Here is a 13,361-nt window from a genome sequence, read left to right on the forward strand (position 1 = left end):
TATAGGTAAAGTGCTATTTCCTATTTGGTGTTTTTTCAATTCATCAAATGGGTCTTTTATATTTGTGACGCTTTAAATAATATACAAGTTTGTTATTCTCATTCATTTGGGTGTCCACCAGTTATCATTTAATTCTCCATCAAATCGATCCTAGTTACTTTTAAGCATTTATAATTTCTCATAAATTGAAGTCTTTTATAAATCACAGACTATATTATGCAGTAAACGAAATAAATTAACTCAGCTGAATATATAAAAAGTAAAAAGTTGAATTCTTTTTCTTTCACTTTTAGCATAAAATAAAATCTATCTTTTTCCTGTAAAACCATTTCTTGACAACTTACTACAATCAAAAATTGGAAATTCAGACGTAAAAATCATACAGAAACCATGAAAAAAGAATACACAGAGCCACCGAGGACAATGAACATTCTCATGCTTGATAATGGGATACATCAAAAGCATTAGAGAGAGTTATAAACGCTCACTCAGACTGAAGAACTGTAAGGTAATAAGGAATTCCTTGGCATGTCCCTGATGATGTTGTTGATGATGCACTTACATGCTCAGATAGTTCCCAGTCAAGTTTATACGACGAGAGATCGTAGATACCTGGAGAGAAAACTGATATCTGCAGTGGGATTTCGGTTGTAGATAATGGCTTGATTTGCACCTTTGTGGAACTTAAACCTGACCATATGAAAGGAGGTGAGCTTTCCATGGACGATGGCGGTTTGCTCAGACGGCTCCCCATGACATCTGAAGTTAATTTCATCTCTTCTGTTACGGCTGGCACGTAGCGCCACCCAGATTGGCTTCCAGAGGAAGTAGTTGGTGATGCTGTGTCTAGTAGACAATCAATGGTGTTGATGATTACAGATGATAAACCCTCAGATGTGTTTCTGATTATCAGCTTTAGGTTTATTTCACACAAGGTTGAAAAGTCGTGGTGTATGGTTTTAGGACCCTCTAGTGACCACGAAAGCGGACTTGAGCTTCTGATACTATAATTGAACAACAACGGGATTAGAAGTGGAAAATAGGTCTGAAAGCTGAAGAAAGGTGTACTTCTGCGGATACTCTTACCTATTGTGACATGAATGGTGAGACAGAATCTCTGGTACATCTGGGACTGCTGATGAATTGCTGCTTTTTGCTAGGCTAGAAATTAGAATGAAGTCAACAGCATTTGGACTTACCTGTTTCATCATATCAAATTTGAGTTCACTACAATTCTGATGATAGTATGTTACAGGTGAACTGATACTACGTTTAAGAGAGTAATATACACTTTCATAAAATATCTCTAGCGCATAAGATTTGTCCCTGAAGAAGATTTTCGCTTACCTGAGCTGAGGGTCCCTGACATGACCTTTCGCTATCATGGAAGCTTGCTAAAGGTGAGTTAACGATATCGAAAAGCTTTTCATCGCCATCTTGAGTAAACAGTTTTACATCGGTTTGGCTGGAAGGCAGGGACATGCTTTTGTAATCTTCAGTCCCGGATTTTCGGCAATCCTGAAATTAATAAGAACATTCTAATTTCAGACATGAAAAAGAGAAAGACCAACTAGCTACTAAAAGTGCATTAAATGAACTTTCTAAGTTCCAACGACCTTTATTATGAAGAAACAAGATAATGTTTGCCCAGCAAGTAAAGTCTTGGAAGGTAAGATTGTATCAACAGGCTGAAGCAATGAGATACCCCACCGGCACCCAACTGTTGACAGCTGGTGAATTTGGAAACAATCTGACTTCGCACAGTTCACAATATCCATACGCACAAGATATTCTTGCAATCTTGATGGAGAGGGGGTGATTTCGTATGATGTCTCTAGAGATGGCAAAACCTAGATGAAAATGTACGATAGAAATGGTTAGGTTTGTAGGCAAATGAAAATCTGCATAAACCATAGTCAAATTCTATAAACAAACAAATATTGTAACCTAAAGATTCATTACCTGCAATTTATAATGCATCCTTAGGGTGCGGTATTTCATGATGCTTGATACATTTTCCATCTCATAGTATATTGTAAAATACAAAGATATAGTTCCTGGGATGGCAGCTCGAAGCCAGAGAGGCCACCTTATAGATTTATCTCCTTGCAGTGATACATCCTGAAAGAAATCAGCATTCAAAACCATGTTGGAATAACCTGACATGCACATTCGCCTTGAGGCTTGAAGGAAAGGCTTGCTACGGACCTTTGGAAATGCAAATACACTATTAGTTCTAATTGTTTCACGCTGGACAATATCTTGTTCATTGCCCTTCCTTAAGCAATCTGGAAACTCGGTTGTCAGATCTTCTTCATGATTTCCAGGACTTACAAATCTTGGATGACTAATCTTCATTTTAAGATTCTACGAGGACAGACAGATTTTGTTAGCACAAGAAAGAAATAGTTCAGTGGATAGTTTAGCATCACATTATCCGGTCATCAAGCAAATATGATAAACCAGACCATAACAAACCAGATTTATAAACACAGTAACAACCACACAATAGCAACGAAATCACTGGTTGGCTAAATGGTAGAGAACATCGAATGATAAGGGTTGATCAGAAAAAACTACCTTTATTGGGGATTCTGACTTATTTTTTAACTCTAAAACAAGATAACGTAGATCTCCAGCATACAATTTCCCAGGCAGATGATCAATTGAACCCTCAAGCCTGGGTAGACTCTGCACAGAAAAAGTTATATACTTTAGAGGTCGCAACAAATCTTAAAAAATAAACATAGAGGAAAAGTTTGCACCTTGATGACTAAAAATTTCAAGGCATCAGTGGGAGTAAGTTTGTTTTTCTTTCTTCCTTTGGCAGTTTTTGCCTTTACAGGCACAGATTGGAAGTAATGTACACCTACGATGGAGCCAGACAACTCCCACCTTACACCGACAATTTTGAGGATACCTTCTTCACTGGGGGTAACAGTAAGTCTCACCTACAAGAAAAAAGCAATACAATAAGTAAGACGTAACAAACAATTAGCAGCTAAGTAAAACCTCAGAACTTCACCAAGGGGGTAGAGTAGGCAAACAGAAGATATAATAGTCAAAAGTTTCAAAACGATCAAGGAAATTCAACACTGTGTCTTCAATTAATGTTAGTAGCACTGAGGTGTAGTCTCATATAATCAGTAACTGCGCAATCAATAGAGTATGACTTGTTAATTAGTTTCCCACATATGACCAAGCAATTATTTCATAATTTTCTTCTAGGATGAACATACATGCAATTCAAAATTCTGATAAAGCAGAGTAAATGACCAACAACTACAAGTGAACCATCAAAGACTTTAAATAAATCGTTTCTACATTTACACAAGATGGAAAATTTTGGGTAGCGGAAGATTTTAAATATTTAAACTTATCAGCCAATCTAAGTATCCAAGCAGGCTCACCAATTTTTTTTCGCCTCCACCTAATGTGAAGTCCACTTCAGACAAAGCGAAAGAAGAAAAGCCAGAGGTTGTAACCCTGTAGTATTGTTGACATAGGTGCACAGCTTAATCAATCAAATATAGCCTAAATTTTTTGAAAGAAACCTGATTAAGGCAGATTAGCTGCTTACCGATTATGCTCTGTGGAACTCTTAGGATCCAAGATTGAGCTACTTGGCTCTTTATCTACTTTACAAAGGCCAAATGTGGAGATCAGTTTCGCATATACAACCTGATGGATGTAGAAAATTATTACGTGAACATGAAATAACAGATACAGCTTACCTAATTGTAGGTCATCAGAATTTGCGGTAAGTTCACAGATGAGAGACACGCTTGTTATGGAAGTAGAAATCAGCAATGGATTCCTAAACTCCAGATCCACTTTCACTGACTCTGAAACAAATGAAGAATAAGTAAGTAAGAATCCACAATAAAAAATATTTTCAAACATGTTACACCAGAATCTCATGCCCTCAATAATATGGAAATGTATTGGCAAAAGAAATTCCTCTTCCTTGGAAGAAGCACAAGTGTTAACATTTACAGATACTATGATATCACAAATGAAGAAACCTGATACTCCCTCTCTCTCTCACTCATCCATATCCCCATGCAAAAGTATTAAAGCTAGTCGTTTTAAAAATATTTATTTTCAAAGAGTCAAATCAAGACCGTAGATCAAATTGAAATGTCCGGCTGCAGGCGTCATAAGGCAAAACAGATTTTGGAAAAAACTGTGAGCTGTATTAGATTGCATTATTCTAGCCTTCAGTTCAAGTATAAGTTATCGGCAGGATAATTGTGAAGAATATTGTGTATGATGCAGGTAAACAGCTAATGCAGCAAACGACAACCTGCATACCTCCAGCGACACAAACATTTGATTCCTTGTATTTCTTTGGCAGAAGCTTTGACTGTAACTCCAGCCAGTTCGACTTGCCAGAATTTAATGATGGGATGATATCATCCTCCAGTGACTGCCAGATGCTCTCTTCTACAAGAGCCTGACCATATGACATGTAAATCATAGTGGTAACAGGAGATGCAAACTCACCATTAATGAAAAGGAAACAATGGAATAATGCAAAAAGATCATTTATTGGCAAAGAATCCACAAAATATTAACCAGAAATACTGATGCCAATAATGTTGTTCATAATGGGCTATAAACACAATACATCCTAGGAAGATTTTGATGGGTAGAATTTTGTACATACTTCCAATTAATGAATATGAAACTTACAGAAGCTTGAGATGCGTAAGTGCGATGGTCTTCATATATAACTTGAAGAGACGACATATTAATAATTGGTAGTTGAAGTCCCACCACCTCGTGCTTCATTCCAGTTTTCTTCAAAATGCAAAATGATATAAAAATGAGAATGAAAATAAGAACGATTTTGTATAAACAAGAACAAAGAGACCATAGGTAAGTCTCGGAAACGCTATATTTTTTCCTTAGGAGCCTCAGTAGAGTGTATCAAAGCGCATGTAAAGGCTAGGCACCTTTACAATGTCGAAAAAGTCCCTCAGAAAAATCTCTTGGGTTGCCTTGGATTGGTATCCACAGTCCAGTACTTTGAGCATATTTCTAACTGCAACATCATGCATCCCAACAATTGCATACCACCTGAACATATAATTTTAAGCAAGTTATAGACCACAAATTTATAAATTTTACATCGCACACGACCTACATTTACCATATTCAGAACTTACTGTCCAATATGAAAATATACATGGTCTTTGATATGGCTCCATGTAGTTGATTTATAAACAGTGATTGCACTTTTGTATGTACGAATTGCATGGTTGACCTGGCAAAGGCAAACAAAATGTGTTCTTTAGAATGCAAAGCATGGTCAAAGCTTGAGTTCTTTCAGAAAAGTGACATGTACCTGATCACAGTTTTTATAGTGATCTCCTGAGAGAACTAAATGAAATCCATACTTGTGTAGCATCACTGGCCTAGTTAACACGTAACAGTAAGAAGCATGCTCCAACATGACTGCAGCGTGCAAGGGTTCCTGCAAAATGAGCAAAAGTTAGCAACAGTATGATATTCACACTGTCTATAGGCCTAAAAAGAAGCACCTCTCCACAAATGCGGAAGTAAACAGAAGCAGCTTCTTTGTGCTGCTTTCTAGCCTTTAGCATCTCTGCCCACCAGAGGCCACATCTCGTAGCATTTTGAAAGCCAGACTTCCCAAGTTTCTGCATGAGAAATTTAAAGCATGTTTCACCACATACTGCCACGTCACTTACTTATGTTCAACAATTAGTATTTCAGTTTCATGTTTTGCTAATATAAACATCAAATCAAGTAATGGATGGTCATTCACTTAAGGAACTGTTTAGATTAAAGAGTGGATTACAAAGACATACCATATAAGTGCTGAATGCATTTTCCATGCAGTACTCAGCTTCCTTTTTTGACTGGTCTGAGATGAAATATGCAAGTCCCATCATTTCCTTCCAAACATGCATGAAAAGATGAGTAGTAGGCCCAAATTTTAGTAAAACATAACAATGGCCTATAGATGACGAACTACTGAAGCGACCACGGGACATAAAGTGAAGAACTATGAATTTAAAGTCCCAAAATGATCAGTCTGATAACATGCCAAGCCTATTCTATATGTAAGTTTCGAAATACAAGACCAATATTGACTGATTAAAAATAATGCCACAGGAACACATCTACATAAACATAATTAATTACAAAGATAGGAAGCTACCTGAACACCAGCATAGTGCTTCCAAGCTTTATCGAGCTTGTAATCTGTTGATATCAACCGATAGCTTGACAGTGCAAGTTCATAGTCATGCAACATGAAGGCGTAATCACCCAAAATTCTAATTTGAGATTCGGTGGAGCTAAAGGTATACCTTCAATATTGAAATCAAGATTGTTAAAGGTTATAATTAGGTCAGGGTAATCATAAAAAGGGGCAAGGGTTTCAGGAAAACATACATAGAACCTTTAGTCGCATCCGGACCATCGTCTTTTCCTTTTCTCCACCATAAGTTTTTTATCTGGTTTCTAAGACCTTTCCTTGTTGCGGAAATCTAGTGACACAACAAAATGCAAACTAAACGATAAGGAAAGAGAACAAGAGAAGCTTAATTATACAAATAACTTGTTGGAATATCTAAAGCTAACCTGTTGATTAAGTTCTCGAACTTTCTGCTCCATGTAAGGAATTATATGCCTGGAAGCAAACTCTTGAATCAGATCTTTAATCTGCTCCAAAGATGCCAGAAAAAAAAGAAAAACCACCGGTTAAAACATTCCTAAACAGTTGAAAGGTGTGAATCTACTCAGCAACAGAATGTTACTCGAGAACTAGCAGTCAGAAGCCTCTAAAAATACCTCCACAATATCATCACCAGTGAGAGCACATCCAAGTTTGTCGGCTGAAACACTTGATTTCTTTCAGAAAAAAATTGGTAATCAACATAATGAACTTACAAAATTGACATGGATTGATGTATTATGTAAGAGCCTTGAATAATATGTTGTATAAATTTCTGATGAGTGACTTACAAACGAAGCCCAGGGATTAGCCTGATGTTCCACGTTCCCCTCTTTCGATGAATTAGTGCAAAGTAAGTTGCATTCATTATTTCCAAATTGACTTCTCATCTCAGACAGAACTTTAGACGTTCTACAGAAGAAATAGCATCCAGTCAACTAAAACATTACATTTGACACCCATAAAATTAAAATCATATCATATACGAGGGAATAAGGAACAACGACCTCTCTGTTGTTGCATCTTGATTGTCATGCACCAACAAGTAGTGCTTCAAAATATTTGGGTCCATTGCACCATCATTAGGTAATCTATTGGAGTTGAAAAGATCTATAAAATTTTTTATAGGTTCTTCGTCTTTTGATGAAACTACCAAGAGACCTGAAAGCATATTTTAAATTATTTGGTACTCAACAGAAAACTCTATGAGACATAATAGATCAGCAAACCTAGTTTAAAGAGAGAAGACAACAACAACGATTTTCTAAGACTCATTTAATGTCTTACAAGCCACAGGATGATCAAAAGCTTCGTGGTCTGAAAACGACAATGTACGTATAAGTTCTTTATTGTAATACTGAAACCATGAGGGTGCGATTTCAGACTCTGGATCTACAGGGAGGAAAATATGTCAGCATTAGAAAAATAACGAGTTAGAGAATTCGACTTCTCGATTATTAAAGAAAACTAGCGCATGAAGTTAAGAGTAAACTAATTAAGGCATTGACTGCTCATATAAGCATACTTTTGAGTAGAGACTTACTAGAGAGTATATCAGTAATTTGAGGAGGGTCAGATGTCAAATTCTGAAAATCCTTCTCCCCAGCTTGAGTAATAACATGTTCTAGCCGTTGCTTTGCAACCTAGCCATTAAGTAAACATAATCAAAATTGAGCTCAACACTAAAGATGCAGAAAAGAGGAGCCTCTAGAACTACAAATACAAGGTAATGATTTCTATACGTCCAATTAAAGGCCATTCACATAGTTGCACAACAAGAACTAATAATCAAGTGCCTTAATGTTTAGAACTTCAACATATTCTACCGAAGCAAATTGTCATACCTCTACGTTTGGTTGTCTGATATCAGAGGCATAAAACAATCTCAACGTAAACTTCTTTAGCCGATATAGCTGATCGCTTGATGTCCGAACAGGCACTGTACAAAATTTTACAATTGCAATCCTAAAATTAGACGGTTGGAGAAGTAAACCGTTGACAGAAACTTGAAAAACGTAGAACTCAATCAAAATTAGCAATCAAATCAAAGGAATTCACCATCAATGTTGCTAAAGTTGCAGAATGGCTTGAGCGTTTCCACAAAGGATAGCCCATTCTTGAGGAAAGTCTCTTCGACAAGAGGCGTACAGAGAACCATAACCACAGGACTGACTTCCTCCAAGAGCATTTTCCCAAGCGAAGAGTTCACCGGTTCCACCATTTCTCTTCCCTTTCGCCAAACTCTCTCAAATTATTCAAATATATTCACTGTGATAACACTTGTCTCTAATCCGAATTCAGGTGTGGTGGATTTTGGAGGCGATTGCGATTCAATAAGCTAGATCTCCTCGATTAAAGCCAATCAGAGCTACGACGGCAGCGTGCCGGACTTGATGTAGATAGGAAAGAAGATCTCGGTAAATGATGGAGTATGTAGAACCAAGTAAGCAATGAGTACGGCGTAATTCACCGGAAAGTGATAAGGATGATCGTGATTGGGATCGGGAGAGAGATGTAGGCGAAGTCGATTGGAGGAGCCGAGGAGAGTCAGTCGAGCGACATGGAAGACGCAAAAAAAAAAAAACAAATCTATATTTAATTTATTTATTTATGTAATTGTCCTTTTATTTATGTCAAAATTGCAATCGTGCCCATTTATTTGGAAGTAGAGAAATTTGGGCGGAAACTAAAGATAATGGTGATTTTCTCAAAAAAAAATATTGTTACATGTGTGTCTCTGAAATTATGAATTTGAGGGTGTCACAACTTGAGCTGTTATGATTCATGTAAACTTTGTGATGATTGTACAAGTAGTTATAAAAGACACAACTTGTTGCTACCAATAAATAAAAGAAAAACTGTAATTTGTAGCCATTCATTTGCTCTTTAATCCTCTTTTTCTTAGTTATGATTATTCAAAATACCAAATTTCCAATACTGGAATGGTATCCGATTATCTTGTAAGTAAACACAGACTAAAGCATAAACAAAGTGTTTTAGTAGAGCATTAACAAAGACTTAACTAAGTAGGATATTTTATCAAAGTAAAAAACAAAGACTACTAGACGACAAAAAATAAGAAAAAAAAACACAAAACAAAGACTAGATTAAGAAAAACGTTTTAAATATTTTGTCCCACACATCTTCTCGTAACTCGCAGCCAACCAAAGGAGCCCTTAATTTTTTCACACTTTCTCTCTTCTTCTGCTGTTCTCCGCCTCTCAGAGAAAACCATCTCACTCTCTCCCCTGCAATGGCCGCCACGGCGACGGCTGCATCATTGTACGCATCTCGTGTCCACTTCCAGAATCAGAACAAAGCTCATGGCTTTCCTGCAAAGACCCCCAACTCAGTGCAAGTAACTCAGATCATCGATGGGAGGAAGACGAGGAATGTCACTGTTCTCGCCGCTGCTTCCACTGATAAAGCCGTCACAGCTGCTCAGTCTGTAGCTCCGAAGGCTAGTGATAGGTGCGTTTCTGTCAAAAAGCTTTTTTTGTTGATTTTCGTGAATGGGTTGAGATAAATGAGTCTCCTTTCACTTTGGTTTTCTATAAATTGAGATAGGTTCTTCTTCCCTTTCTATGCCTCACCTTCCAATTTCTACAATTGTTGTTGTTTATCATTTTTCTTATTAGTATTTTGTTTCTTTTGGCATATCGTGAATGTTGGATACTAAAAGTTGAAGCTTTGCTTTTCGGTATTAGTGTAGATCCACCCTTTTTCTGTATTGGAGTCAAAAATTCTGGTCCACATCAAAGAATATTCGCTCCTCTTTCTTCTCCATGAACAGTGAAATTTGAATCGTTGTTTTTTCTTCATCTCGAGGTTTTGCTAATCTGGGCAACAAGTTTTCTGATAATCTCACCAACTAATTTACAGAGTAAGGAGGCATACAATCTCGGTGTTTGTGGGTGATGAGAGCGGTATAATAAACCGGATAGCTGGAGTGTTTGCTAGAAGGGGGTATAATATTGAGTCCCTTGCCGTGGGATTGAATGAAGACAAGGCTCTGTTTACTATTGTTGTTCTTGGGACAGACAAAGTCCTCCAACAAGTCGTGGAACAGCTTAACAAACTCGTCAATGTCATCAAGGTTTTCATGTTGTTCTCTTATTAACTTCATTCTTTGCTACTTTGGTTAACAATTTCCTTAGAGCTTAGCCTGCAACAGGAGATGTCTATTGTTTCCTATGACATTAATCTTGGACTCTCATTATGGTCTGCTCAGGTGGAAGATCTCTCCAAGGAGCCGCATGTAGAACGTGAACTAATGCTCATTAAACTTAATGCTGATCCAAGCACTCGCTCAGAGGTAAATAATAGTTGATATTTGCAAGAAGGAACTACACTCGAACTTAGTTCTAAAAATTGGGTGGATGGTCAAAGTTGGTTTTTTTCGGTATGATTAATGCTTTCACATTGAAAAATGTCAAGGACATGGATCAAAGGAAGCTTTTATTCTTTATGATTCATTGAGTCACGGTAAGGAGTCTTTTCTATTTTCTTATGATTAGTGAAATCACATTAAAATCTCAAGGATATAGATGAGAAGATGTTTTCTTCCATGTTTGAATGGAGTCACAATAAAGGGGCTTTCTTCTACTTATGATTAGGCGCTTCCCATTAAAATCTATAGATTAGGCTATGTTATAAAAAGGTTTTTTAATGAAGTTTCCATTTACTACAGATCATGTGGTTGGTGGATATCTTTAGAGCAAAAATCGTGGATACCTCGGAGCACTCTCTAACAATTGAGGTAAGATTTTTCTTCAATTTACATGTATTCAGATCATATGCTCAATATGGTTCTAATAAGTCCCATTTTTCATTTCTTAGGTAACTGGAGACCCAGGAAAATTGGTTGCACTTGAGACAAACTTGGAGAAGTTTGGAATAAGAGAAATTGCGAGAACAGGGAAGGTAAGCTTCTGAAATGTCAAAAGCAAACATTATTTTCTCCATTCCTTTTTAATTGTCAACCACATCTGGCACTAAATGTCTACATATACATATGTCTTGAAAAAGCTTGCTTAAAAGGTTGGACTCACATGCATCATGACTTGTAGCCTTTATTTTTTAAAATTTTATTTTGTCTATTATGTTACCATGGAAGAGTCGGAAGTTCCTTTGCTAAGTCTCCGGATAGGCACAGAGCCAAAGTCACCTGCAACTCCCAGTTTAGCTAAATGACATGTTCACATCTTAAAAGAGTTGTCATTAATCTCAATATGAAATATTAACTTTCCATGTAAATGACATGTTCACATCTCAAAAGAAATCTCATTAATCTCAGTTTCTTTGTTTTAGTGACTATGATGAATAAACTCAAGAAATCATTAGAAATCATTTCTTTTAATTCATAACTGTTGTTGAATATTACTGGTTACCTCTAGATTGCTCTGAGACGGGAAAAGATGGGAGACACTGCTCCGTTCTGGAGATTTTCAGCGGCATCATACCCACATCATATTCAGGAGTCTCATGAAAATGTTGCAGAGCAAAGAAAGCTAGCATTGACTGGAAATGGCAATGCATCATCGGGGGTATAGGAAATAATAGCTAATTTATTTTCTCCCTGTACATATCTAAGCGTCAGTCGATTGATCAGGATCAGCTAATACTTTATTTTAGGGTGACGTTTATCCAGTGGAGCCCTATCATGATTTCAAACCGGTCCTTGACGCTCATTGGGGAATGGTCTATGACGAAGATGTAAGATACATTTTTCGGTTACTGCATTCGTTTTATATTATTTTCTTGTTGATCCAGTATATTCTGAGAAATTGGATGAAAATATGAACGGTAAAACTGTTTTACTTATTGCAGTCAAGCGGAATCCGCTCCCACACGTTATCTATACTTGTAGCCAACGTACCCGGAGTTCTCAATCTAATAACCGGAGCTATCTCTAGGAGAGGTTACAACATCCAGGTTATTATGCACACATGCTTGTTTTTATTTATGTGAATGCCTACTTGCTCTCTACGTTTCTGTCAAGAGTATTAAAAAGTTGTCACTTTTATTGCTCTAGAGTCTAGCTGTTGGTCCTGCTGAGAAAGAAGGCTTATCTCGGATTACAACAGTTATCCCTGGAACTGATGATCATATTGACAAATTGGTTAGGCAGCTTCAGAAGTTGATTGATCTTCACGAGGTTAGCAAATGGTTCGAAACCTTAGTAGTTTGGTTTTCATTTTGTAGGTCTAGTAACGTTTTCCTTTCATTGAGTTTTCTAGGTCCAAAATATTACCCACATGCCATTTGCGGAGCGAGAACTGATGCTCATCAAAGTAGCTGCTCATACTTCTGCGAGGAGAGATGTTCTAGATATTGCTCAAGTTTTCCGTGCTAAAGCCATTGATGTCTCTGATCATACTATCACTCTTGAGGTGCTGATATCACATCTCCCTAAAAAGCTGGAACCTTTGTGATATCACATCTAGTAGCTGATAAAATCATCGATTTGCAGGTTACGGGGGATCTCAGAAAAATGGCTGCACTACAAACGCAGTTAGAGGTCTATGGACTCTGTGAGGTAACTAAACAAAGTTTTTTTCTCTCGTCTCTTGACAGACACAATTGCTAATGCGTTTGAAACTTGATTTGGTGATTCCTATGGTTTGTGTTTTTACGAATTGAAGGTGGCTCGGACTGGAAGAGTGGCATTGGTAAGAGAATCTGGAGTGGATTCGACTTATCTCCGTGGATACTCTCTTCCTTTGTAGTTCCAAAGGTTAGTGATCTCTTTAACAATCAGTAATGAGCCGACAAAAAATAAAAATAAACAATCAATAATGCACCATTGTCGTTTTGCATCACCATCTGAGTTGTATATCAACGGATCTTCTCGTGCAGAGGCCTTGCCACAAGCTTCACTGTTCCTGTAAACTAGTCACGGACTGCAAGTTGTCTCAGCGTCTGTGATTGATTGCTTTCTCACAGAGTGATGGCGTCTTGAGTTGTTATAGGAGGACTTATTTAGAGAACTAAAAATAAATAATCATGTGTTGTTTGGATAGCTTTGAATGCTTTTCTCAAATGTAAAACACTACTTCTAGTTTGTCAGATATTAGTAGCTTTCACAGACTTGTATAATTTGGTGGCAAAGGAAAATAAAAAATTAACGAATTGTGGAGACATGCTTTGCATA

At 37.2% G+C, this 13,361-nt stretch overlaps 2 protein-coding genes across 3 annotated transcripts; one reads left to right on the plus strand and one right to left on the minus strand.

Annotated features, from left to right (window-relative positions):
* Positions 1–251: 251 nt before the first annotated feature.
* Positions 252–8,516, minus strand: LOC17881198 (trafficking protein particle complex subunit 8). Of its 2 annotated transcripts, none has more exons than XM_023780554.1 (28): positions 8,267–8,516; positions 8,053–8,147; positions 7,752–7,851; positions 7,496–7,600; positions 7,216–7,369; positions 7,000–7,120; positions 6,826–6,885; positions 6,616–6,696; positions 6,427–6,521; positions 6,191–6,341; positions 5,838–5,924; positions 5,547–5,666; positions 5,351–5,479; positions 5,172–5,269; positions 4,959–5,082; positions 4,696–4,803; positions 4,315–4,456; positions 3,735–3,845; positions 3,581–3,635; positions 3,411–3,486; positions 2,766–2,951; positions 2,581–2,691; positions 2,209–2,367; positions 1,963–2,121; positions 1,617–1,850; positions 1,348–1,518; positions 1,087–1,199; positions 252–1,004 (listed from the first exon to the last, which is right to left on the minus strand). In XM_023780554.1, the coding sequence occupies exons 1-28, from the start codon at positions 8,427–8,429 to the stop codon at positions 485–487; spliced, it is 3,828 nt and encodes a 1,275-aa protein (XP_023636322.1). In that variant the 5' UTR covers positions 8,430–8,516; the 3' UTR covers positions 252–484. The 2 variants fall into 2 exon arrangements, with proteins under 2 accessions (XP_023636322.1, XP_023636321.1); XM_023780553.1 differs by having other exon boundaries at positions 3,581–3,638.
* An 852-nt stretch (positions 8,517–9,368) lies between these two features.
* On the plus strand, positions 9,369–13,348 carry LOC17881944 (acetolactate synthase small subunit 1, chloroplastic). The gene is made up of 13 exons (XM_006286800.2): positions 9,369–9,679; positions 10,091–10,304; positions 10,440–10,523; positions 10,899–10,967; positions 11,048–11,131; positions 11,605–11,754; positions 11,843–11,923; positions 12,038–12,142; positions 12,243–12,365; positions 12,448–12,600; positions 12,681–12,746; positions 12,853–12,944; positions 13,067–13,348. Exons 1-12 carry the CDS (start codon positions 9,462–9,464, stop codon positions 12,934–12,936), a joined length of 1,431 nt encoding a protein of 476 aa, XP_006286862.1. The 5' UTR covers positions 9,369–9,461; the 3' UTR covers positions 12,937–12,944; positions 13,067–13,348.
* Positions 13,349–13,361: the final 13 nt, after the last annotated feature.

This window comes from Capsella rubella, unplaced genomic scaffold (assembly GCF_000375325.1).
Source record: "Capsella rubella cultivar Monte Gargano unplaced genomic scaffold, Caprub1_0 scaffold_6, whole genome shotgun sequence".
In the NCBI taxonomy this organism is placed as follows: Eukaryota; Viridiplantae; Streptophyta; class Magnoliopsida; order Brassicales; family Brassicaceae; genus Capsella; species Capsella rubella.